At 48.1% G+C, this 27,189-nt stretch overlaps 1 protein-coding gene across 8 annotated transcripts in view; it reads right to left on the bottom strand.

The window, feature by feature from the left end:
- Window positions 1–588: 588 nt before the first annotated feature.
- TMEM8B (transmembrane protein 8B) overlaps window positions 589–27,189 on the bottom strand; it is a 40,711-nt gene continuing 14,110 nt past the window's right edge. For 4 of the 8 annotated variants that reach the window (XM_036888367.2, XM_036888371.2, XM_036888370.2 and 1 more), the window contains 11 exons: window positions 22,392–22,581; window positions 15,688–15,821; window positions 15,098–15,366; window positions 14,142–14,467; window positions 11,695–11,788; window positions 11,382–11,505; window positions 11,160–11,302; window positions 10,730–10,908; window positions 2,309–2,455; window positions 2,061–2,177; window positions 589–1,823 (listed from right to left, as the gene is read on the bottom strand). In XM_036888367.2, coding sequence (XP_036744262.2) covers window positions 1,488–1,823; window positions 2,061–2,177; window positions 2,309–2,455; window positions 10,730–10,908; window positions 11,160–11,302; window positions 11,382–11,505; window positions 11,695–11,788; window positions 14,142–14,467; window positions 15,098–15,366; window positions 15,688–15,821; window positions 22,392–22,463 — 1,941 coding nt within the window. In that variant the 5' untranslated portion in view covers window positions 22,464–22,581 and the 3' untranslated portion in view covers window positions 589–1,487. Of the gene's footprint in view, window positions 1,824–2,060; window positions 2,178–2,308; window positions 2,456–10,729; window positions 10,909–11,159; window positions 11,303–11,381; window positions 11,506–11,694; window positions 11,789–14,141; window positions 14,468–15,097; window positions 15,367–15,687; window positions 15,822–21,805; window positions 22,014–22,391; window positions 22,582–25,660; window positions 25,842–27,189 lie in introns of all 8 variants that reach the window. The other 4 variants (XM_036888373.2, XM_036888365.2, XM_036888368.2 and 1 more) reach the window with 3 other exon arrangements.

The raw sequence follows: 27,189 nt of genomic DNA, 5'->3' as shown, positions 1-27,189 counted from the left end.
ACTTGAGGCATACATACAAGATTTGGGAGAGAACATAAATAAAAGGCAGGCTTCCCACAGCTAGATTAATAAATGATGTCCTAAACTAGGAAGGAGAGAGCGAAGGAGGGGACATAGAGCAGGGCACAGAAAGTTCCCTGAGCCCTACTCCCCAGACCAAGCCCATGGACAGGTCTGCAGGATCTCAAAGCTGGAACAACTCATGCCTCGTTGGTCATGTAAAACCCAGAACAGAGCCCAAGAGCAGAAATGGCTTCCAGGTGTGTCCATGTAGCCAAGGCATCACAGGTATTTGCAGGTGGTGCCGAAGAGGCAGAGAGCACCTCTGACCTGAGAAGGGCTATGTGGGCGGGAACAAGACGCTGCTCTGGAATGGCCTGTGTGCACGCTGACTGGGGCCTGGGTGGAAGGGTGGCCATCTCAGGGGCCTGGGACAGTACAGACCCTGGTGATCAGACAGAATGCTCCCACATGTTCGTGTTATGTACGCTCGGGACTCAGTTGGGACCCTTGTGGAAGGAGGAGAAATCCCAAATTGACGAAAGATTGTTTCTGGCACTCAGGCAAAATCAGGGCAAAAAACAGAAGTTACATTCTTGTGATAGTTCTTGCACATCTGAGATTTGTACCTGCGAATCCAGTTTCCTGAGACCTCAGCTTCCTTTCCTGATGAGTGAGGCCACCACAGGGGAGGTCTGTCTGAGTCACCTCAGCGCACGTGCACGTGCACGCACACACTCACACACACCCAACTCACAGCTCTCTACTTCCAGATGCTGCAGCCTGACAGGATGGGGCAAAAGCCTCCAACAGTAGCTCCAGCAGTTCATCCCAGGGTTCCCATCATCCCTAATTTATTCAGGGTCCCTCTTTTCCTCTCCCTCCCCACTCTTGGCCCCAGGACAAAAGGCAATGCAGAACCAGCAAAGACTTCATTGGAGACACAGCAGACTCCACCTGCATCAAGTCGGGATGCCAGCCACTCCATCCCCAGGCCCTGCCCCATCCGTCCTGCAATCCCCCCTCCCAGCACAGCCCAGCACAGAAGCTGCCTCTGGGCAGGAAGAACTGAGGCCAGAGTTGCTGAGCTGCTGGAAGATCTAGAGACTCAGTTTCCCAAAGATGGACTCCATTTCCTCAGGAATGACGCCATGTCCTGAGAGGGCTTCACCTCCCTGAGAAGGAATCCATGTCCTCAGAAGGACTCCACATCCCTGGGAAGGGCTCCGTCCCCTAGGAGGGACTCCTGGGTCCTGGTGGGGCTCTGTGGCCCTGCACAGGCTCCAGTCCTTAAGGTCTCCATGGATGCAGAAGGACTCCAGGCCTTCAGGAAGTATGCCAGGTCCCTGGAAGAGCTCCATGTCCTCAAGACATACAACTTGTCTCTTATCCCTGGGAGGGCTCCATGCTCCCAGGAAACACGGAGGAATGGCTCTCTGCCCCTGGGAAGGGTTCATGCTCCCCAAGGCCTGGGCCCAAAGCCCTTCTCAGCTGGCACAGATGCTGCTCACAGTGGTCCCTCCTGCGCCCACAAGGCCCAGCTCCTCCTGCTCATTGATGCACAGCTGGTAACCACAGCCCCGGGCCCGGGCTCCAGATGGGACCCGGTGGTCAGTCTTGGCACGAGGGGGCAGCAGGAAGCCCACACTGCCAGCAATGAGCATATGCCAAATGCTGTGGATGTAGAAGTAGTTGTCTCGGGTCTCCACAAAAGCATAGAGCAAGACGGCACTCCCTGCAATGAGGCTGCCCGGGCACAGGTAGAAAAGCCAGCGGCGCCACGTAGGTGGGTAGCAGTGCCGGCGGCGGACGCTGCGGACCGTCTGGGGGAAGCAGAGAAGTGGGGCTCAGGAATGTGGGGCCTTGGAACCCAAGCCAGAGCCAGTCACTCTCAGGCTTCCCCTGAGCCTTGGTCATGACCTGGAGGCACCTGCCAAGACTGGGCAGCACAGTGATGATGACAGGGTCCAGGCCCACCTGCAGCTGGGGACCGGGTACCCAGGGCCCTGCACCCAAGTCTCGGTGGGACCCACACCCCCCGCCAGCCCTCCCAACTTTACCCAGGCTGTGGCCAAGATTCCCAGGGCAAAGAGACTGGGTCCAAGGAGGTTCCAGAGCCCATGCCGGTCAAGCTGCAGTGCCATGGACAGCAGCATAGCCCCCAGCAGATACAGCACCTAGAGAAAGAGGACACCAGCGGCTGGGCAGGGTGGCAAGAGGCACTTGGCAGTGCCCCCAGGGAGAGGCTGGGGTGGAGTCCAAGTATATTTTGGCTAAGTGTGTCCCCCAGGGCCCACTCGGGACTGACCTGCTTGACCACAGGCTGTAAACGAGCCATGGCAATGACAGTGACCCACACAGACATCAAGGAGCCCAGGAAATCACAGAACTGCAGCACATCATAGTCCATGATGCAGAAAACCACAATACCTGGCTGGTCACAGGCATGATAGAACTGGAAAGAAATGACAGGCATTGAGAGAACTTGGGGCAGAGGTCCACGTCTACAAAACTGGAGGATGAGGCTACAAGGGTGGTGGCTGCTGTCAGAAAAGTAGAGGTCAGAGGTCACAGACTAAGCAGAAATGGGAAACGCCCAACTCCCCACTCCTGAGAAGACTGTGGTGGGAACGCCTGCCCTGCCTCCTAAGTTGTATATATCTGGCTGTCTGGACCCTCACCCTCACCATCCTAATCCTCCTGCTTCTGAAATGTGTTGTGGAGAGCACCAGGCCAGAGGGGCCCAGGTCTCTCAAGCTGAGGCCAATCCTTCCCTAACTCCTCATGCTCACCATGAGTCCCCACCTATAATCCTCGCCCCTGGTCCAAGGTCTGGGGCTGGCCTCTGGTTTCTCGGCCCACCCAGACCCCAAGCCTCCCTGCATGTCTCATGTTCTCCTGATAGCTCAGTCTCTAACTTAGGCTTCACCTTCAGACTTTGCACTAACTGGCCTCTTCACCCACCCAATGTGAAGTCACAGTAAGATAAAAGGCAGTCTCCCAAAGCCAAGGAGAAGAGCATGGCACTCCATGCCCTGGGCAGGAATTTAGGGAAGGGGCAGTGCCCACCTATCCTATGCTGTGGGGAACAAAGTAAAAAGTAAGGCATTCAGGAGCTTCAGAGGACAGAGGACACAAGTGGAACTGGATCAAGCTCTCCTGGGCACCACAATAAAGGAAGCCAAGATCTGCCAGCAGCCTGCCTTGGTCTTTGGGCCCAACCCTTGCACCTCCCTGGATGACGCTACCATGGCATCTAGCATCCTGCATTCCCTTATTTATGAAAAGGGTCATCCCCGGGGATCCGAGTTCTCATTGTCTTAGAGCATTTGCTGTCACCTTTCTCTAAACTTCAGTGTAGAATTTATGTGATTTGAGTACTTATTGATACCAAACACTAAGAATATGTATGGTTTTAATACCTTTGATGCAAAGACGACAGGAACATGCCATCTTTGTGTGTCATATGCTTTATGAGCTTACCCTGACAAAAGATAATGGCTAGGACCTCTGAGGACTGACCTCACAGTGGCTCACTCCACCCATCTCCTGACACCATCCCTGCAGGAATAATGGGTTGTTATGGTGATGCAAGCAGGGTTAAGAAGAAAATTTTAAAGTTATCATGGGAGAGAAAAGTTTTGACCTGTATAAACTTGATCAAAATCTACTCACTGGAGCTGAGCTTGAGAAATACAAGCAGATTTTAGGGAATCAAAAATCTTTCTTAAGGTTCTGTAAATCAATCTGCTTGATCTCTGTCCCCTGCATGTTAACCCAGGTCCTCAGGGAGGCATGGCTACTGAGGGCATTTCTTGGTAGGAGAAACACATTGGTGCAGTTGCCAGGGTTGGAGTAAAAAAACATCAGGCTGAACTGAAGCTGGGGCAGGAAGGCTAGGTGTTGTACCATCCAAAGGTAGCCTTTGAAGCATCTTGATCATTAACTGAAGTGGTCCTTCAGGCACTACTTTCAGCCCAAGTCAGTTTCTTCAATACTCTATTAAAAGGCAACCCTAAGTCACAAGGGCCCTGAGCCCAAAAGAGAGATGGATTTATAGACCTCAGCGAGACAGGTATCCAGGCCCTCTAGAGCCATGTCCTTGGCTGTGGGTAGAAGACAGGCATATCCAGTCCACAGCTAAGAAAAGGGACAGCTGAGCAGCCTCACAAGTCATTCACTCACCGGCAGCAGTGAAGTATCTGTAACTTCTGAGAAGAATGTATATGGGAGAACCTACTCTCCTGTTTGAATGAGTTAGGGTTGAGAATGAGAAGATGGAGGTCAGGCCAGGAAGGAGAGTTCAGAAAAGTGTGTTATATCCCAAATACATCTCACAGATCACCCCAACCTTAACAGCATTCCCCTTAGGAAAAAGCAGATGGGAAACTGAAGCAGGTCTGCTGTGAAAAGTGACACAATTCAGCCCAGATGCAGAGTTGCCACCAACAGAATGGGAAAACAGACTCTGAAAGTTCAGTGTCTAGAAACAAAAGATGAGAAGGAAATTGCTAATGTTTCTTTTGAACCTGGTTAAGATTTCATCCAGTCATTTAAATTACAAAATTTATAACTTCAACAGATAAAGCAGACTGAATGAAAATATAAGGGTCAGGAGAAGCTAGTAGTTCGGAAAAAGAAAAAAATGATTAAGAAAACTTTAGAGATATTAACTGGCATCGGGAAACTTTGGGTTTGATTCCTGCATACTTTAAGCTGCAGGCCATGTGTTCCTATCTTCTTTCTTTTCCTTCACTTTGGAGGTTAAGCATATTGTCCCTTCAGGAAGAGACTGCTTTGGAATGATGGTGTTTTAAGACTTTTGAAAGTTTGGGGACATGGTTCCCTCTTATATATTATTAAATTGAGAAAATGAGTTCTTGGGAACCTGAAGCTGCGTCAGCATTAGAATTAGTGTTTCGATATGCCTGAAATACTTTTTTTTCAATTATTTCTTTTATATGTGCTAATTAACTGGGAGTTTGGTTCCTAAACAAAACAATAGTCTGGTCGTTTTCTATTTTAGCTGTAGGACATTGACTATTCTGCACCTCCAAGACCAGATATAAGTACTGGAGCTCACTAAATTACCCAATACTGTTGTATGGCTTGTATTTTAAGGATTAATTTTACATTTCAGACTTCACCAAGCACTTGTTGCATATGCCTGACTTTCAAGTACATAGAAGGAAATACCTCAACATTTCTGGAAGAGGGACTTGTAATAAATCCTTCAATCTCAGATAAGAGAGGATATGTAGCAGAAGAGAAAAGCAAAGCTGAATCACCTAATACTGAGCACCCATCTAAGGGAATAATTACTTGAAGGCTTATTTTCCCTTATACACTGAAAAAAGAGTATAATTGATAATAGAGAGATGTCTCTGGAGTGAAGAGGTTTTGGGGAAAATCATTTCATTTATCTATGACTGGTTATTCTCCAAGTATACTAAAAAGCCAAGGAAATTAAGGTTGTAGAAAACCCATAGGGATAGAGTTAAAATTGCAGTGTGAAGTGAGCAACACAATCTACCTTCCATCACTCCTAATCTGACTGCTATCACTGCTGTCTAAAAATGCCATCAGTAAAGTCCATTACTGCCTCCTTCATAGGACGCAATACACAAAGGAAACCAGCCAAAAACCTACAGCAGCTTCCTTCACTAAAACTCCTCAGACTGGAGAAGTGGAGAATATAGTATCTTGTCACCATATATTCTGGATATATATTTGTCCCTTCTACCTGCAGCGCTTCACCTGCTTTATTATTCATGCAGCAGAATCCAATATCCATTACCATGGCCCCTATTCATCACCTAACCAGGAGGCAAACTTAAGAGTAAGTAAGGTAAAGCAAATTGCTTGCCAACATAGAATTCCCTGGTGTAACCACATTACCTATCACCTAGAAACAAATGACTGGACAGAACATCGGAATGGCCTACTGAAGGCTGTGTTATGGTGCCACCTGGGAGACTCTGCCCTAAAAGTCTGGAATACTCACCTATATGTTTCATGCACAACAGTATGTGCTAAGTTTTAGTCATCTTATACTTTATGCCATGTATATTCATGGGAGAATATCCCCATACTAATAAACCATTCCCCATGCAAAAAATAATATTGCAGTATTGCCCTATGAAAACTGTGGGCTAACCTTTAGATTGATATTCCTTTTGTCAACAACAATAAAAAGGAGAGGTAGAAATGACACAGAAAGATTGGGGAATTTAAGAAATTTACATTAAAAACTGGTGTGTATTAGTATCATTCCAATCTCACTTAACATCTTCCTCAGTTTTGCACATTTCTTTACTTACAAAGTAATTTTGGAAAACTATCCTAAACTGCTTTTTCTGTGTGATTTTACATTTTTATAACATAACTATATAGTTTATCTAATGCTTCAAAACAGAACTCAGATACCACAGAATGTAAAATTGGAAATGCAAATATATTCAATCAATGTAAAGATTGGAATATTTGCATTCAGGATATAACAGAAATTACTGCTGTTCTCTTACTGTTCCATTTCCTCTTGGAAATAGTCATGGGATTTTGACAAGGGCCACTGAGAATTATTTGTGAGGGGTGAGGCAATAAGAAGGTGGGCTTGCAGTCAGGATGTCAACTCTGTCTGAGTCTTTTAGGACCCCGTTTCTGATGACTCAGGCAGCACCATGAAGGATGTGTGGCTTAGACAGTGTAGGTCACACTGTGCACCACTGCTGTCTGATATATTTTCCTTGATGATTTCTTACCTTTGGTTTGGTTATATTTTCTGATCTTTTGATAGGCTCTTCTTATCTTTTAAGAATTTGAGAACCGGGAACAAGACAAGGATGCCTACATTCACCACTTTTATTCAACATAGTACTGGAGGTCCTAGCCATGGCAGACAATCAGACAACATAAAGAAATAAAAGGCATCCAGATGGGGAAAGAAGAAGTTAAACTGTCACTGTTTGCAGATACCATGATACTGTACATAGAAAACCCTAAAGAATCCACACCAAAACTACCAGGACTAATAACTGAATTCAGCAAAGTTGCAGGATATAAAATCAATACACAGAAATCTGTTGGATTCCTATATACTAATGATGAACTAGCAGAAAGACAAATCAAGAAAACAATTCCATTCACAATTACATCAAAAGGAATAAAATACCTAGGAATAAACCTAACCAAGGAAGTAAAAGACTTATACCTTGAAAACTATAAGACATTCTTAAGAGAAATTAAAGAAGATACCAATAAATGGAAATACATCCCATGCTCATGGATAGGAAGAATTAATATTGTTAAAATGGCCATCCTGCCTAAAGCAATCTACAGATTCAATGCAATCTCTATCAAAATACCAACAGCATTCTTCAATGAACTGGAACAAATAGTTCTAAAATTCATATGGAACCACAGAAGACCCCGAATAGCCAAAGCAATCCTGAGAAGGAAGACTAAAGCTGGGGAGATTACGCTCCCTGACTTCAAGCTCTACTACAAACCACAATAATCAAGGCAATTTGGTACTGGCACAAGAACAGATCCATAGACCAATGGAACAGAATAGAGAGCCCAGACATAAACTCAGGCATATATGGTCAATTAATATATGATAAAGGAGCCATGGATATACAATGGGGAAATGATAGCTTCTTCAACAGCTGGTGTTGGCAAAACTGGACAGCTACATTTAAGAGAATGAAACTGGATTATTGTCTAACTCCATACACAAGAGTAAACTCAAAATGGATCAAAGACCATTTATGAAACCATAAAACTCTTAGAAGAAAGCACAGACAAAAATCTCTTAACTATAAACATGAGCAACTTTTTCCTGAATGCATCTCCTCGGGCAAGGGAAACAAAAGCAAAAATGAACAAATGAGACTATATCAAGCTGAAAAGCTTCCAAAAAGGCATCCTACAGTATGGGAGAATATATTTGTAAATGATATATCTGACAAGAGGTTAACATCCAAAATATATAAAGAACTCACACACCTCAACACCCAAAAAGCAAGTATCCTGATTAAAAAATGGACAGAGGATCTGAACAGACACTTCTCCAAAGAAGAAATTCAGATGGCCAACAGGCACATGAAAAGATGCTCCACATCGCTAATTATCAGGGAAGTGCAAATTAAAACCACAATGAGGTATCACCTCACACCAGTAAGGATGGCCAACATCAAAAAGACGAGGAACAACAAATGATGGCAAGAATGCAGAGAAAAGGGACCCTCCTATACTGCTGGTGGGAATGTAAATTAGTTCAACCATGGTGGAAAGCAATATGGAGGCTCCTCAAAAAACTCAAAATAGAAATACCATTTGACCGAGGAATTCCACTCCTAGGAATTTACCCTAAGCATGCAGGAGCCCTGTTTGAAAAAGCCATATGCACCCCTATGTTTATTGCAGCACTATTTACAACAGCCAAGAAATGGAAACAACCTAAGTGTCCATCAGGAGATGAATGGATAAAGAAGATGTGGTACATATACACAATGGAATATTACTCAGCCACAAGAAGAAAAAAAATCTTACCATTTGCAACAACATGGATGGAGCTAGAGGGTATTATGCTCAGTGAAATAAGCCAGGCAGAGAAAGACAAATACCAAATGATTTTCCTCATTTGTGGAGTATAACAACAAAGCAAAACTGAAGGAACAAAACAGCAGCAGACTCTCAGACTCCAAGAAGGAACTTACAGTTACCAAAGGGAAAGGGATTGGGGAGGATGGGTGGGAAGGGAGGGATAAGGGGGAAAAGGCTCATTACGATTAGCACATAAAATGTAGGGGGGGACCCAGGGAAGGCAGTATAATACAGAGAAGACAAGTAGTGATTCTATAGCATCTCACTACGCTGATGGACAGTGACTGTAATGGGCTATGTGGTGGGGACTTGATAATAGGGGGAGTCTAGTAACCATTATATTGTTCATGTAATTGTACATTAATGATAGCAAAATTTTTAAAATAAAAATAAATAAAAAAACAAAGAAAGTTAAGCTGTGTGTGTTGGTGTGGGGCCAGGAATTTTAGGCTCCCCCAGTGTTCCTACTGGGGGAAAGGTCTTGTCTTTTCAGGTTGATGTGCCACTAAATCCAGAAAAAGGGGAGTAATATGGGACTAAACACTCTGGAGCCAATGCCCAGAAGGCTTGTGCGTAGTGCAGGAGAATGGATACACTCTCCCCACATGCTCCCTGCTCCTGATACACTTACATATACTCTTATTAATTGTGAGTCACATTAGATCTGCAAACAGCCAAGAGTGGGCTGGAGGAACAGCTGTTGTTAGAGGATTTGGTGAGCAACAGTATAAAGGGCTTGTGGCAATAAAAAACAATGTCTAATATAAAAATAGAATGAGACACGATTCTTAGAGTAGGTCTAAAAGGGGGGCCCATCAAGCACAATGAAGTGTGCTCGTCTCACCCAGTCTAAGAGGCCAAGGTCTCTCTACATGGCATGGTTCCAGCCTACTCTTCATCCTCTGTGGATGAATGTACAGGAGGAAGGAGGACCCTATGACATGACCCTCCATTTCAGGACATCTGCCCTCCACTTTCTCCTAAATGATAAGTAGGATTTTTGTAATTTGGACATATGTCTGATTTATTAATGCTGAACAAAAGAAGGTGCATGTTGGTTTTTGCAAAGTCTTTGTTGCCAAGACATAAAGTCTGAATCCATCTAAGATGGCTGCAGGCACTTTCTGTCACGGGATGCCAAGAGCCCAGAGATAAGATGAAAAGATCTTTAGATGCAGCATCTCAGGGGGAGAGGTCTACTTGAGAGGGAAGTCCTGTTGGCAGGCTTACTCCCCTTTCTTTCCCTATCATATCTGTGATTGAAATATGGTAAGTGTTTCTTGAATTTCTCTAATTACAGAGGAGTGGGAAAACAAAGAGAAAAGATTGTAGAGATTATATAATAGGAGGGGAAGGATTCAAACCACCTTAACCATCATCAAAATATGCTCCTTTGGGCTGGGGTTTTAATACGGCACTGCCACTTCCCATGTTGTCTCAGGACATAGTCGGGCCGTAAAGTTTCTTAGAATTCTGAGATCCAGACTGTTCTATAAATTACCCAATTATAATGATCCCCTCAAACTTCCAAAAGTCCCATGAGAAATCAAGGAGGCCATGGTGAATGAATGGGGAGATACTTTTTCATACCATAAGAAAGAATATACTAAAGTTATAGAAAATGTCAGTACAGTGGAGAACATGAGCACCGTATAGCTGACTCTCACATCATGAAAGAATGGAAGTGAAGACTCGCCTTGTAGAGACATGAGTTAAAGTGCCGATTTCCTGGCCCCACGCAGAGGAGAAAATGAAGGTGTAAGCACAGTACTGCCCCGTAAGGCAGTTTCTCCACCAGTGTGTGGAGGTAAAGTCTTTTTGCCCTCAGGGTGGACAGGTAGGGCATGAGACAGTTGGAGACCTCACACTGTTTCCAGCAGCTACTGGTTATCTTAAGTTAGGACCAGCCTTGTTCAATGTGCCTTATAGAAACTGCCATGTTCTCTGCACACCATGAGATGAAAAGGTTGGGAAGCACTGCCATGGAAGACACAGTGAGGAGACATCCTCTTATTATGAAGGTGCAGACATCCCCAAAGCCGTGGAGAACATGGTGGAAATGTAGGCCTTCATCCACCACAAGGGATAAGAACTCAGTGAAGACACAGGTGCCACTGCATACCGTAGAGAAGAACATGGTGAAGGTGTAGACGGCAGCTTCCAGCACATACCGGCTCCGAATGGCCAAGACCACGGGTGGCAAAAACATGAGGTTGCTCAGGCACAGCAGCAGTGTGGACAGCAGCTGGAATCCATAGGTGAGCGCATCTGCACTGTCGGTGCAGCCCCAGCCTCGCCACCCTGCAGGTAAGGAGGGAACGAGGTGGAAGCCTGGAAGCCGGCAGAAGGCAGCCATGGGTTCAGCCAACACTTCTGCTGGAGGCCCCTGGCCAAGCCCTCCCTACACCACCGCCAAGGAAGGGTGGTCTCTCCTGGCTCCCCTCCCAGTCTCTCCAAACCCATCCTCAATTCAGGCTGCCGCCCCGCTACAGACGGTCCTTAGAGCCCAAGAAACCCACCGGCGGTTCCGTTCGCCAGCCCAGCCCGCTCACCGGCCTTGCACTCGCAGGCGGCGTACAGGTAGTTGTGCGTGCGCAGCAGCTTGCACTGGCCGTAAGGCCCACAGTCGTCCACGCACGGAGAAAGGAAGGTGCGCAGTCGCACCTCGGCCGTCGCGTTCCGGCACCGCACGAACCTGCGTACACACCAGGTCTCGTGGGGCCTCCCCGCCCACCGAGACCCCGCTCCGCCCACCGAGGCCCCGCCCCGCTCACCGAGGCCCCGCCCCGCACAGGGAGCGGAGAGTGAGGAACCAGGTCCCAGTCTGCGGGAAGGGGATTCGCAGCCTCGCCACTCTGGAGGTGGCACTGACAGAGAGGAGGAAGCCAGCCAGGGACTCTGAAGGGGAGACGGGGGAAAATGGGGTCCGTGGGAGAGAGGAAGAGTCAGTGTGGGTTCAGGACATAAGAATCCTCACCACCTGCCCCCTATTCCCGGAGACCTTGGCCCATCCTTGCTCCATACCATCCCCCACCACCCCATCCCCTGACTTCCAGTCTCCTGTGCTTTCCCCATTCCTCACCCCACCTTTGGAACAGGTCACTGCAGCATCCCCAAGGCTCAAGGGCACCTCATGAGTCAGGCATCCAAACACTGTCACGTTTTCCTGGTGCAGGGAGCTCTAGGGAGGACAGGTGTGAAGATGATGCTATTGCACCCTCCAGGTGCTACCATCAACACCCCCAGACAGTGTAACCCTGCCCCCAGAAACTCTTCCTAGCCCCCACTGCACATCCCAACTTTGGTTGCTTACAAGCAACCAAAGAAAGAAATGTGATGAGTTACCAGATTTATGAGTTCACAAAATAAAAGTTAATCAGTATCTTGGGAAAAGGACAGCATCCAAAGGGGTGGTTCTCAGGTAAATTCCCATCAAAGAAGCACTGAATGCCGTTGTGCATCCTGCCTTCCACCATGAGAGTAAATTTCATACAACTTTCTCTCGATGCAAGCCCAGGGCAATAGGCCAAAGCATTATTTAGTATAAGTAATTCTAGAGAGCAAAGAAAAAAAATGTCTTCTAGTTATGCAGTTCTCTGATTCAAACATCCAGTTCTTGATCCAAGTGGAATAAATCAAAATACCTGGAGGGAAAGATCAGACCAGATGTGCCAATATATCCTTCAGAAGAAATATAACAGGCTGTCTCAGGTGTGTAGCAAGTGTCACAGCATGCAGATGGGTGTAATGCTAGCAGATGCTCTAAGAGTAAATGGACAAGAATGTAGAGAGGGGCTGCCAAGGGGTTGGACATCTACTCTGAGGATACTGAGGAAGAACGAGTATGGGTGGGGCTGGTCTCTGAACTGAGCTCAGTAGTTTCAGTCAAATCCAAACCTGTCACTGCCCAAAGGTATGGCAAAAAGAAAACAAAATACACACAGTCATAGCCAGAACAGAGAGAGAATCTGAGTATGAAAATAAGGAACACTTTGGATTGAAGAATCAGCTCTGTCCTGACCAGCAGAACCACTAGAAAGTTCTGACCCATGTCCCATAAAAGACCACCTCAAGCCACAGACCAACTCTCAGGTCAGCTGAATAGGAAGACAGTGCCTACCCCCAGAGATGGGGAATAGTAGTTAAAAGGATCCCTGGTTGGGAGAGCAGTACATGAATTGCTGGATCAATGACAACCTAAAACAGTCACTAATGGCTTGACCCAGGGCTCTGCTCTTGGCTCAGTCTTATTTAATGATGAAAATACTAAGAAGGGTAGAAGGCTGGCTTTACAAGTGTGTGAATTACACAAAGCAGAGAAGGCCCAGACCCAAACCAGTATTAGGCAATGCCTCTAAGATAGACATAAATTCTTCCATCCAGGTTAAAAAGTTCATTGCAAAAATATTAGGTGAGAATTGGCAGCAGTTCACAAGAACTGGCCTAGGGCACGAAAACTGTATATGCCCTTGGTTACAACTAGATAAACATAGGCAGTTAATGTGAAAAAGGACTGATAGGACACACAGCTTTATGTTTTCTTCTATTTTCCAAAGCTTTTACATGTGATCCTATTACTTTTATAATAAAAAACTGTACACAACTGTTTTGAAGAAATTAACAAAGAAGGAAATGAAGAAGATCCAGAGATCTTAATTCACCACAAGCCCCAGTGGACCCCACAGTGTGATGCAGCAGCTGAAAGAGGTAACAACTCAGGTTGCACAAAGGCTGCCTGCCACCCTGATCAGACCATCTTGGATTACTTATTTCAGAGACACAATAACCAGTAGAGGTTATGACTGGAGGAGACAGCAGAGGATGAGAAGAGGTCTAAGATGCTGAGCTTGTCCAGCTTTGGAGAGGTTGAGGGGCATCTAAATGGCTGTTAAAACAGCATAGGGATGTCACAAATGTACCACACTAATGCAAGATATGAATAATCAGGAAAACTGAAGAAACGGGGGATATGAAAACCCTCCACACTTCCTGTTCAATTTTTCTTAGGCCTAAAATTGCTCTGAAATATGAACCCTATTAAATTTTTTTTTTTTTAAAGGACAGGGATAGATTTGTTGGATACAGCTTCTGGGGCAAAACAAAGATCAATGGGTAAAAATCCATGGAGGCAAATTTTGATGGCATGTCAGCAAACCATTAGCAATCAGAGCTATGTAAATATGGACTGCATGGCCTCAAGAGGTGGTAAACTTCCTGTCCCAGGAGATATGCAAGAAGAGTGGACACCTGCCATAGAAAGAGGCCCTTAGTAAGTACGAGGTTAGCCTACAAAACTGGGATAACCCAGGCTACTCTGAGTTACCCTGGCTGATCCAGCTGATTCATAAGTAGAGTCAATACTCAGGACACACTTGTTTTGACCAGAATTGGGCTAAAACATGGTCCCTAATCATAAAGTTGGCCAAAAGCAGCTGAGATGGGCTTCTGGGAGGAGGAAAGGGCTCCACCCCCCCCTAACATGTTCTCCTTCGAGTTCCCCCATAGGGTGACCTCCCACCCTCCACAAAGAGTACCACGTTGAGCTGGAGCTCCAGGCTGAGGACACCTCCGCTGTCCAACACTGGCAGCAGCCTCAGGGCAAACACGGCAGGGCGCTCAGGGGGGAGGGCCACGCTGGGGCCAAAGAAGATGTAGAAGTGGACAGAGAAGGTGTCCAGCTCATTGCGCAGTGTTGGGCGCACTGGCCAGCAGTGCTCAGGTGGTGATGTGGCCCCAGGCCCCTCTGCAGAAGCCCTGAGAGATGGCGGCTCTGCAGGCAGTGGCTGGTTGCCCAGTGACTGGGGCATGTTCATGGCAGCTCCGGGGACCAGAGCACGGGACAGGCTGGGCTGCGGGCACTCTGTGGAGCAGAGGAAATCAGAGCTGGGGCCTGCTGCCCTCACAAGCCCTTCAGTCCTTCCACAAACCAGATCTGAGCCAGAAAGGATTTAGCAAAGGGTAGGGAGGGGTGAGAACTAGATTTAAATGTCACTTCAAAGTATGGGGCATCCAAGGTCACAAGAGAGGGCCCAGGAGGTTCCTGGTGGTCACAGTTAATGGAATGCCATGTTGGGGGAATCAAGGTCATCTCTCCCTCCCCAAGGACAGTGAAGACACTTTTGAAACAGACGAGGGGCTGTCCCAGTGCCCTGTATGAGCTTTGGCAAGCACAGTATCCCAGAGGGCCTAGATGTCCCTGCATAGCCCAGGAAACTGAAAGGGAGATTAAATCACGAAGAGTAATATGGCCCCTTAGTTAGCTCCCAATCAGGTGCAAAAAATTATCTGAAGGTTTCCCAGTCACTTGAAAATCCAAATGTGAGGGCTTCAGGGCATGTGAAGGACCCTGGGTCAGGTGAGAGACACAGTAAGATGTATCAGAGGGTCAATGAACACAGGCGCCATGCCTGCCCTGTTCAAGCACAGATATCAGCACAAGCACAGATCTCAGCACAGGCTGGGTGGCTAGGGCAGATGTGGGGCTCCTGACCTTGTAGCCGCACACACAGCTGGAAGCGGATGGTCCTGCCAGGGCCCCAGGATGGTATCTCCACACGCACGTAGACCCAATGACCCCAGGGGGGTAGTGCCAGCTCCAGCTGGCATACCGAGGTGACTCCACAGGCCACAGAGCTTGAGTTGTGCAGGGGTGGGGCCTTGGGACGTAGGCGCAGGGTCAGTGGGCAGGCTGATGTCCCGCGGCCCCCTACACACACCAGCTGTGCTGAAACCCTGTAAGTGAAACTGGGTACAAAGACCCTGGGCAGAGGGGGAGGTTGGGGTTAAGAAAAGACAAGGTACAGAGAGATGAGAAGGACACAAGAATGAGGGACACACCAGGCAGAGGGTGGCATGGAGGGGTAAGAGACACGGGAAAACAGGCCTTTTTGGGTCCTCCCTGCTATGGAGGCAGAGGGCTGACCCACCCTGGGGCCTCCAGGTGGCGCAGTAGTCCAGGCGGGCCGCAGTGAGAGCAGGAACAGGCAGGGAGGCTTAGAAGCCAAGAGAGCCCTGCTCCCTGTCTGAGGCCAGGGAAGGAAAAGGGAAAGGGCCAGGTTTGGGTGTGGGGTGTCCACTTACTTGTACAGGGCGGAGAGATTGCGGGGAGAGAGCGTTTGCTCTGAGGGCCGGCCCGGCACCAGCACGGCTACATCCAGCAAACGCCGGACAATCAGCTGCGGCTGAAGGAGGTACTGACACTCATCCTGGAGACCCTGAGACAAAAGCAGCGGGGATGGGGGTAGAAGGGAAAAAACAGCAAGAGTGCCACTAAACAAGACAAACAGAACCTGTTGAGGCGGGGTGCAAACCTCGTCTGACCCCATGATCCCGGGGCTATGACTGAGGTCTCTCTAAGCTCTGAGTCCTCCCTGGACTCAAACCCAGGCACTCCTGACAATCAGCCCTGCCTAACCCCTCCTCCAATCTACCCCTTCCTCCTAAGCATGCCTGGACAGCCACTCAAGGTAATTTCAGGCTGCCCCATTCCCCCATTAAGCCCTCAGGAACTTGGAACACTGGCTCTCTTTTGGGGGTTGGAAAGCTCCTTAAGGCCTCCAGTCCAAAGCCCACCCCAGCCACTCTGAATCTTTAATTTCCTTTACTCCCCAACCTGCCCCTCCAAAGTGCATGTCCAGCCTCTGCTTCAACACCCACAGGGAAGGGCCACTCTTTACCTCCCAGGCAACCTCCAGACTATAAGCAACTTAAGAACAGGAACTTCTTGTTTTACTTTTATTCCCCCAGATACAGAGCCTAATGTAAAGTGTACACCTCAGAGATGAATATTTATTGATAAGTGAATGAATAAATGAATTAACCCAGCTCAGGGCAGCTCTGATCTTTATGAAGGCAAAGCTAGAGGACCCTCAGATACATCTGCGCCTGGTGCCTCAGGCTGGGCTTCTTCTGTAACAAGAACAGCCACAGGTCCCTGCATTGCACTTCTGGGTAAAATCCCTGAACTGTGTCTACTCAGTTACACCACCCCGGCACACACAGCCTCAGCTCTCTTCATGGAGCACAGTCATTGGCTCGGGCTCCCTCTCTGCAGCATGCGCAGCTAACTAACCAAGCCCTCCAATCCTAGCAGATCAGGGGAGAAAGGGGCTCCTGATCAGGCTTCTCTGATCTTCTGAACAAATGGCCTTATGCTGGCCCAATAAATTAGGGGCCACTGTTCACTTATGTGGTTATTCTGACAAGACATACCTGTAAACCTTGTTCTGGGACAAAAGTTCCAGGCTCTGACATCCCACTGAGTTCCATGCCTTGGGAAAAGTCAGCCAAGGCGCTGACTTCCAGCAAGGACCCGCAGGCTGGAAGGAGGCCTTGATGGATGCCAGGCTGAAGCTCTCACTACCCTCTCTGCCTAGAGTTTTCCTGTGCCTTTTGCATTGCATCCCCAATGCCCAGCACACCACCTGGCAAATATTAGGTGCTAAAAAATATCTGTTGAGTTAAAGAATGGGTGTCAAAAAAAAGGTCTCTTCAGAGAGCTCCTACACCCACCTCATTGCCGAGAGACCTCCATCTCTGATACCCAAAGCAGACTTCCCTCATCTTTAGTGTCCAACCCCAGAAATACTATCACAGGTCATTTCGTCAACCACCATTACAGTAATCTTAAGGTGAGTGAGCCCACAAGGGTGGGGACTGCTGCTCAGGAGGTGACCTATTTCCTTACTGGAAAGTCCAGGGGGAAGAAACACTTTGCTCCAGATTTTGCTTGCTATTGGCTTAGCTGAAGGATCAGTGATTAAAATGGGCTCCTTCCTTAGGCTGTATACTGTGCACATGCAATGCCCTTCCCTACTGCGGAGGGCAGTGTTCAGTTAGTGGACACTGGGGAAGGAGCAGAGAGGCAGGAACCTTCAACCTGTGAAGGGACTAGAGACAGGACCCCAGAATTCAGGTCCTCAAGAGCTGCCAAGGCAGAAGCCAAGAGAGTCCAAACTGAGTCAACATCAGCAGTCATGGAAGGAACAGAGCCAAAGCTAGGAAACTTGAGAAACCTGGAGGGCCAAAAGGGAGAGATGGCATGGGAAACAGTCTGAAAGAAGCTGAAATGGAAGGCCTCAGACTGACTCCTAGCCTAACCCAGCATGGGTGGGCTGGGTCCTTTAGAAAGGCCTGGGCAGGGTGACCAGTGCCTGAAGATGCCAAGCCCTCCTGGCTCTCCTCGTGGGAGCCTCCCAGAACCCAGCACAGCCCCAGGCCCACAGTCAGTCAGCACCAACTGACACAGAAGAAAATGAGCACTGGGCAGCCTGCAGAGGCAAGAGCAGAAGCAGGGAGAAGACTTGGGAGATTTCTGTGGTGGCCCAGGAGAAAGCTGAGGAAAGGTATGCTAAGAGTAGAAACAGGGAGAGGTGGACGCTTTCAGGGCATGTTTTAGAAGTAGAACCATCAAGACTTTTTCTTTATGGATGACTGTAGGGAAATAAGGGAGAAAGAAGAATCAATTCTGACACCTCAGTGTGGGCCTTGTGCTGTTGGTGAATGGCAGTGCCACTCACTGAGAAGACTAGAGAAAGAAGAGACCTGGACTGGGAAAAGTAAAATGGGAATCGAAGAGATTTTACGTTGGGTTTGTTTTAATTTGTACATGCTAAGTTTGAGATTGGATGTTCTCAAACATCCATTCAGACTTATCAAGTAAGCAGCTGGATATATTGGAGAGTCAGAGAAATTAGTAGGATTTGCTGAAAATGCTTGGAAGGCATTAACTTATAGGTGGTATTTAAAACTACTGTGCTGGAAACACCTAGAAAGACAATGCAGAAATGAAAATGGAGCTGTCCCATGACCAAGCATCAGGTCACCACAACATGTACAGATCAAACAGGGGAGGAGATTGAGAAAGAATGGGTAGTGGGCAGGGGAAAAACAAGGACAGTTCTGAAAATACCAAGGCCAAGAGGAAAGAGTGTTTCAAGAAGGAAAGAGTAATATAAGGAACTAGCTAACAATTACTCATTAACTCTGGAGAGGGGACGTGGGCACTGGAAGGAGACAAGGGATGAGGAAGACTTACTTTTCACTGTCTGCCTTTTGTACCTTTCGAATGCTGTACCAGGTGCATATATTACCTATTCGAAACACAAATAAAATCATTTAAGAGGAGGAGGAAGAGCAGAAGGAGCACTGTTAGCAGATTTTAACCTCTTCAGTTGAGATACTGAGCCATACTTGGTCCTAGTTGGTAGATTCAGCCAAATCCTTTCTTCTGTACAATCTGCTGCTTTGCATTCCTTATTGTTGTTTTCATTCTTTTATCTGCTTTTATTTACTTTCAAATCTTGGAGCTGAGAGGAGGATGCATCCAAGGAAAACTGTACCCTAGACAACTGGAGAAGTTTCCCCTAATGAACCATTTGGGTGCCTGGTGCTCCCCACCACCCAAAGGCCAGGCCCTCAGGGCAGACTGGCAATGGCACCACATGAGGAACACATGCTCCAAGACAGAAAAGGCAAGGAGATGGAGGGCATGGGTCAAGATGGAAGGAGGGGAAAAGGAAAGGGAGAGAAGTGAGATCAGTTTTGGACACTATGAGTTTGAGAAGATGGCAGAAGGATGACAAACTTTGCCATGCTCCCACTATGTGCCAGGCTCTGTGCTGGATGCTGGGGATACAGTCGTGAATAACACAGATGCAGGGGCTAGCAGAAGTGTGGGACCAGAGCTCAGGAGAATGGCCTGGACCAGATAAGTCACTTCCCTTTTACAACCTCTTAAGGCTCACTATCATTCAGGATAAAATTCAAACTTCTAGGCCTTCCATGATCTGGCCTTTACTCACCCCTGCAGCACCCTCATCCACCCCAACAGCCGCCCCACACTGAACCACTTCAATTCTCCCTTCTAAGCTTTAGCCCATGCTACTCCCACTACATGGTATGCCTTTCCTTGCCTTCTCAATACCAGGCCTTACTTTGTGACAGTTTCCTAAAATCACCTCTAGCTCAGCACAAAGCTGAGTTAGACATCTTTCCTTTGTCCTCTTAAAACATCTCCTATATATCACCAATATGCATCTTATTTGTGTACCTAGCATCCAATTCAAGGCCTGGACAAAGCAGGTATCCAAGGACTAAGTCTAAAGGGAGGTCTGGGCTCACCTCCAAAGCCCAAAGGAAGGCTCTAGAAATAGCACTGCCTTCTTAATGCTGGGATTCTTCAGTCACCACCCAAGGATTCCCTGAACCCATGTAACTTCCTATGTTGGCCAAGCCTCACAGAAAGTCAGGACCATGGCATAAGGAGAAAGCAAGCTGAAAAGATAAAGCCCTGGAGGGATGCTCTGGACAATCCATCCACCGGCTTGAGTCTAGGGAATTAACCAGAGAACTTAAGAATCCTTAGAGATTTATGTAAGTTTCTAAAAGGCCACAAATTCTTAGAGGGACCATAAAGAAGATCCTTGTGCCCCCAGCCATAGAACAAGTTTGACTAAAGAGCTACATCTCTCGGGGTGTCTATGTCTGTTGTCATTCATGGTCAAGGTGTAACAACGCGCCCTCTTCTCCAGTCTCACCCTGCGATCTCTGCTGGCTAGGGCTCCAGCTTGCTCTGCCAAGTCCCTCAGGCCCCATTTGCTGTATCTAAATGCAAATGGGTACATCAAGACCAGATCTGATTGCTCCAGACCAGGCTTCAGCTCCCATAATCCCAGCCCAGGACTAGACCCCAACTTCCTTCTGCTCACCCAGAAACATTTTTAGTTAATTAGTGCAGGTCTTCAGAAGGATTTTCTGTCAGTTCTCACAAAGAGGGTCAAGGATCACAGTTAGAATCAGGCCTGGGCTCTTTGGGATTTGGCCAAAGACCTAAGACACTCCTCTGAGTAGAATAACCCTTAGTTCTGATGGGAGTCAAGGCCTATCGCGAACCCAGAGTCACACCCAGGTAAGCTACCAACAAGCTCTCATCCAGAGGGCTCTCATCCAGACAGCAAGTTCTCTTGTACATTACTTACAAGAAAAGCAGGCCTATCATTGAGGCCTCGAGGTGCAACCTCGGCCCTAGTTTCCACCTCTTGACAATAGCGGAGCCTGCATACTTGTCCCCATGCAATTCTCAGCTCATTCCAAAGTATCATAACTTTGAAGGCTTTACATAACATATCAACCTTTGAAGGCTGGGCTACAGCATGAGGAAATGTGAGTCTGACACTGCCACAGAGCCCCTGCCCTCAAGGAGCTCAGCCTGGAGAGATGTATCTGAATCAAGTCCACACTTAACTGGGAATTTCTGCCCCTCTCAATTGTCAATGGCCAAACCCCACTAGCTTTCACATGCTTCAGCATCCTGTCCTTTAAATCCTTGCCCTGCTCATGCTCAGTCCTTCACCCTTACTACTGGCCCCACACACATGGCCATACCACAGAGACAATGGTCAGCTCATCATGCTCTCTCTTCCCACCAAAGAGCAGGAATAAGAAACCTACAGATTCTCTCACTTCCAGGAGGCAGTCTGGCCTACCCAACACCTGGGAGTGGCAGGGACTTTGTGGCATTTCTTTCCCCTACAAACCAGAACAGAGAAACATTCTGACCTTTGCACCTACACTTAAGACTTTAACAACCTATGCTGTATGAAATCAGTGCAGATATTTGGAGGGAAGGGAAGCAAGAGCCAGGATAGTATAGACACCAACTGCCAAAAGCCTCCTTTTACCAGGAAAGGGCTTCCCTTCCTGAGTGTTCTCATATGGTCTTCCATAGGGTGTAGAGAGCTCAATCATGGTAGAAGAGGAATGTATTATCCCACATGAACTAATGACTAGGCTGTAGCCTACAAGAGTCTGAAGAGCTATCACTGATCAAGACATAGAACAAGACCAGTCCTAGGTTTGTTCAGCAGCATTTGACAAGTCCCTGGCTGGCTTCTGACCACTTTGATAACCCCTGCAACTTGAATATGAAGGAACACTACTGTGCAGTGCTAGGGCCTCTGACTGATACCCCCGACTCTGGACTTTCCCTTCAGCTTGCTTGGACCCACTATGTCCTCCCAAGGCTCCTACATTTCCCCCGACAGATCATGGTCTCTGGCCCACCTGCTGGCCTGTAGCTATGCCTTACCCCAGTCACCCTCACTGCCCACCAGCTGATGTGCCAGGCAGCCTGTGGGGAGAATCCAGTAGACATGTAGAGGCAGCTCTGGCCCCTCCTTGCCAGGCAGCATCAACCCACCTTGACAGAGATGTGGCCATGGGCCTGGGGAAGGTGGGCAGCCAAGAACCAGTCCCCTGGTAAGGGGCTGCTGACGTTAAAGATGCCTGAGGTGCGGTTGGGCAGTGTCCAGCTGAGGGTCAGTGAGAAAACCCCAGGCACAGCCGTGTCCCCTGGGAAGTGTGTGTTCAGGGGGTTGATGACAGGGGGTGCCCCGGACCGGAAATACCTGGGGGACCAGAATGAGGAGAAGAGGAGAGAAGGCAATAGGGTGGGGGATGGGACAGGGGGAAAAGAAGGAGAGTTGTCACTCATTACCAGTAAAACGAGTGGATTCCCTGTACTGACACATACAACAAAGTGGTTGCAGGTCAGAGATTAGGACATAGCGGGTAAAAGATCAGTTCAGGCACTCAAAGGACAGAAGTCAGGAAGTGGTCAGGAGACAGAGGTCTTGGCTCTCACTCAGTCACACTGTCACATTTCAGTCTGTATAAGGGTCAGGGTCAGTCAAAAGGTCAGTTTAGACACTCAAAAAGTCACACTTCAGTTCGAAAGTGGTGTGGGGCTGGAAGTGGGAATCAGGAGCTGGACTTGGGACACTCACACAGTCACACTTTGGTCTGGACAGTGGTCCCCAAAGGTTCCCCCCTGCTCCTTGAAGATGATGAGGTTCCATACAGCCAGAAATGTGTCCTCGGGAACATGGAAGTGGAAGAGCTCAGTGCTGGCGAAGGAGCGGAAAGGACTCAGCTTTCGGGGTGAGCAGGTGGAGTAATCAGTCAGGAAGAGGCCTCCTGGGAAGCAGGCGAAAGAGAGAGGAACAGGGTTGGACAGAGGGCATTTCCATTAAGCAGCAGGCAACCAGTCTTCCTCATCAATAGCACCAACTCAACAGCTGCTCTTCTGAGCTGGGAACTGGGTCTCAGGCTGCCCTAGCCATCATCTGCTTTAATCCTTACAACCACCTTGGAAAAAATGACCTGTTTTTACAGATAAAGAAACTGAGGCTCAAACCTAGACCAAACAGAGGATTCAAACCTAGATCTGTCTAAATCCAAAATCAGGACCCTTTATATGACCCCACAGCTGTCCCTCACTTAGGAGCTGTTGTTCTCCTCTTACCAAAACAAAGTGTGGCTGGCTGGCTGGCTGGCTGGCTGGCTGGCTGGCTGGCTGGCTGGCTGGCGTGTGTGTGTGTGTGTGTGTGTGTGTGTGTGTGTGTGTGTGTGTGTGTGTGTGTGTGTGTGTGTGTGTGTGTGTGTGTGTGTGTGTGTGTGTGTGTGTGTGTGTGTGTGTGTGTGTGTGTGTGTGTGTGTGTGTGTGTGTGTGTGTGTGTAACAAAACCTGGCATGTGTGTGTGTGTGTGTGTGTGTGTGTGTGTGTGTGTGTGTGTGTTGGCACGGGCTTTTAGTCCACTGAGCAGGCTGGAACTCCACCTGTGGGGCTTGGCAGTCAGCATGGAACTGTGTAACTTGTTTATTTTCTTCCCCTTTCTGTTCCCCTGTGGTCAGGAGCAGTAAAAACCCTCAGATGCTTCACAAAAGCTGTCTGTATACTAGCTCAGGGCAGGAGGGGGAAGGAAAAGGTGTGGTGAGGGTTCAAGGGGGCCTGCTTGGGTGGCAGAGGCAAGGACAGGAGCTGGCAGGCCACAGCGAGAGCCTGCAGGGGAGGAGGAAAGGAGAGTCATCAGGCCCTCAAGGATTCAGAATGAGCAGCCAGGGGGCATTTCCCAGGAAGAAGGGCTAAAGAGGCAATCAGTTGGCGACCCACTGGAATCTCAAACCACTTGGAAATATTCAAATTTGGTGGGAAGTGTGGTCATCTCTAACTGAAACTAAGATACAAGATACCTGATCCCAGTTGTTAGGAGCAGAGTGAAGGTGAACAGAGAAGTCTAGTGTCAGGAGTTAACCAGGTAAACAGATGGGGACTAGGACTTCTGTAACAGTGAAAATAACCCAGTAGCTCAGCTGAATAGAAGGCAGTCCCAAATGGCAGGCAAAGTTCTGGGGAATCTGACTGCTCTGGGACTTAAGACTAGCCCCAGAGAAGCCCAGGATGCCCTCAGGACAGGTGAGAAGGTCTGGAACTCAAGCAGCTTCGGGACACAGTAGGGAGGGGGTGGTGTAGGGAGGAACCTTGAGCAGTTTTCAGCCAAGCAGAAATACCCACATGGCTCACCTAGTCTGACAATTTCCCTCTCTGGAAATAGAAGAAATAACTCCCAAAATGAGGTACTCGAAATAACAGAGCAAGAGGCATCTGAGAAAGAGAAGCTGCTGAAGGAAGGAACATGGGTTAAGGTTGGCCCCACTGACCTGCAGCAAACTCAAGAGTCACTCTGCAGAGAACTGCCCTAAACAGGTGGAGGACATTGGCCCTGGACTGACCCATGTTCATCTTCAAAGGCCACGGTTACACCCAAGTACCAGTACGTCCAGTTCAGACTACATGATAGATCTCAACTGTCAGCAAGGAAGACCTGCCACCTTGCAAGCTGAGTGCTGCCCAGGAACCAGAGAGGCTCACAGAGCAACATTCAGAGAGCAGTGGCTATGCATCTGAGGCAGATAAGGGGAAATGAACCAACTGATGGGGAAGATGGGTTTCCTAGAAGCCCCTAGGAAACCGAGGCTCTGTCCTAGGCTGAGACAACTGGGAGGCAGAAAGCCAAGCACTGAATAGCCTAGATACTGTCGTTACAGGAAAGCAGAGCTCTGGAGCACCCTCTGCTGGGGTCAGGGGAGGCTTCTCCTCCCCAAAGCTGGTACCAGGGATGGGTCATCAGATGGGCCATTGCTACTATAAGAAAGAAATGTTGCCCAGGCCCCCAGTGCAGACCCTCAGAGACCTGGTGGTGAAAAGCAGCTAATGATTTGGTAAAAGAATAGGTAGATAAGCACAAAGGATTCAAAGGAACACAGCATGGCCTGGAGAATTGTGGAACTAGTTAAGTCACCCCAAAAGTGGCCAGAGGCTACAGAGGTCACAGTATAGGCTGGTGAGGAAAGGGAGTGAGCAGAAGCTGGACGTGGTGGTATGAACCTATAAGTTCTGAGGGCAGATGCTTGAGAAAGTGTCCATAGCCCCCTTTACTCCAAGCTTTGACTGGGAGTTTTCACCAGGGGCTACAGAGCTCAGTCCCAGAAGCCTGAGTAAGGCCCGAGCCATGCTCATGAACCTGTCCTGCATGCCCCATACTTTCAGATGATTCTAGGGTGATTTACCACCACCTGAAATAAACATGCACATGTGTATACAAACATACAAACACACACAGGCTGAAGTTGGCCCTGCTAGTGACAGCACTAGTCAAAACAAAAGATCTCTTCCTGAAATGACAAGATATGCCTAGGTTATGCAACTGCAGTCAGCTGAGCCCAAGGAAAAGATTTAAGGATTGGGGTAGAACCAGGAGACCCAGGAGGCACCTTCTATTCCTGAAATGAGATTGAAGCCAACAGTATATAAAAGCATGAGATTGACTATGCTATGATGACACTGCCTATGACACTGCCAGCCTCCCCTCAGGTGACACCTATTGCCATCACTAGGTCACAGAGCACCCATGAAGGCCAGGCCACTTGCCAAGGCAGTGATTATTAACAGCACCAAGGGCAGCCCTGCCCACAATAGGGCTATTCAGTGCTCTTTTCTAATTTCATTACAGTTCTCCCCAAGCACCTGAGCTTGCTTCTGGACAATGGTGTTTTATCCACATCTTTCAGCTTTCTAAAGTTCTATGGCTATTAGTCACCCATCTCCCCTAGTCAGCTTACTCCGTGGGCTCATGAACAAAGAAGCTGTGACGGCAGGGACTATGAGTTAGGCTCAACAGTATGCATGCCCCCTCACCCAAACTGAAAAACTGACCTGGCTACTGCCTCTGCTGGGTGCCCAATTTGCCAGTAGCAATCATCACTGAGCAGCTTGAAGGTTCTTCCTTCAATGAGTCGGGCTGGGGGCACGTAGATTATTTATGTATGTTGTGGGACACACCCAGCACTGCCTCCAACCAAGAAACTATCCACTTGGAAGGTGATACTTCAGTGATCTGTCTCAGGAGGAAGAGGGAGAGCTGAACAGGAATACGGCTGGGTCACAACACGTACCCTCCCCCTCACACAATAACTTAGGCTCAAGTTCACATGTACCCCACACAACATACACGTGTCTATACTCGCCAACACACAGGCATGTACAAACACTGCCCAACTTTCCCACAGATCCCTCAGGTACACACAAACACATCAGTGCCAGATACCAGGGAGCATACACACAAAGCAAGGACATCTCTGCAGAGAGTAATGACCTTTGGCATGTACTGATCTCAAGCTTACAAACTGAACCCCCTCCCCCAACCCAATCCCCCCTCACTGAACCCAGCCCCCACCCCCAGCTGCCCAGTTTATTGTTACTGGCAAAGACTCCCTCAGGCACATCTCCATCCTACTGTGCCACCCACCAGAGGTAGCTAGGGGCTGGGGTCTTGAAGGCCATAGTCATCTCTTCATGATAGGGCCATGGTTATGGCACACTTATAGCCAGGACCCCCTCCTCTTCCCAAACTCCACATTAAGAAGTTGGACCTCTGTCTTTGTAATCAGAATCACCTCCTCAAGGCTGACAACTGGCAAATGAGGAAGTTTGTGGATGAAGCCCCCCTGTGGGCAGATGCCAGAGAGGACAGATTCTGCTTTGAGTCTTTCCCAGTTGGGTTTGTTTTACTACTAGGTATTATTGCAGTGGAAAAAAACATTAGTATGGGATAGGAATTAGGACACTCTTTCTGGCCCCAGTACTGCCATTTACAAGCTGTTTGACCTTGGGCAAATTGCTCCCCTACTGAGTCTCAGTTTCTCCATCTGTAAAATGGCCTCTGAGTTTCAACTCTAAGTGTCAGGAATTATTCCTAGGCAAATCAAGCTTATTTGGAATAAGCCTAATTACAAGAAGAAAACTTATTATAATGCCGACTAACTCATGTCCATCTGTTTGCTACATGTTATTTTCAAAACTGCTTTCTTAACCCTATGTTAATGCATGTCCAGTATCTCGAGGATTCAGGTCAGATCTTCCCACACTGGACTAGAGGCTCTCTAGTGTGAGACTATGATGTCTCCCTCATTAAACTTTGCAAGCAGGTGCAAGATTTCCTTGGAAAAGCTACAGTCAAAGTGGGGTCAAGATAGACACCAAGAAAGAAAATCTTGAAGTGTCTGTCCTAGGGACTATCAGCCACCTGCTGAGTCTGAAACCCACATATACCTCTCTTTTGACCCTCCCGGTTCTTCTCAGCTGTGTAAGACCTCTCTCCTCCGTTTCTCCCCAATGATCTAGTTGCTCAGGTCTCAGCTGTCCTGAATCCCTCCAGGCCACCCCTCCCTACCAGAAACCCATCC

This window comes from Manis pentadactyla, chromosome 3, assembly GCF_030020395.1.
Source record: "Manis pentadactyla isolate mManPen7 chromosome 3, mManPen7.hap1, whole genome shotgun sequence".
Lineage (NCBI taxonomy): Eukaryota > Metazoa > Chordata > Mammalia > Pholidota > Manidae > Manis > Manis pentadactyla.
This window is presented reverse-complemented; position numbering and strand designations above follow the sequence as displayed.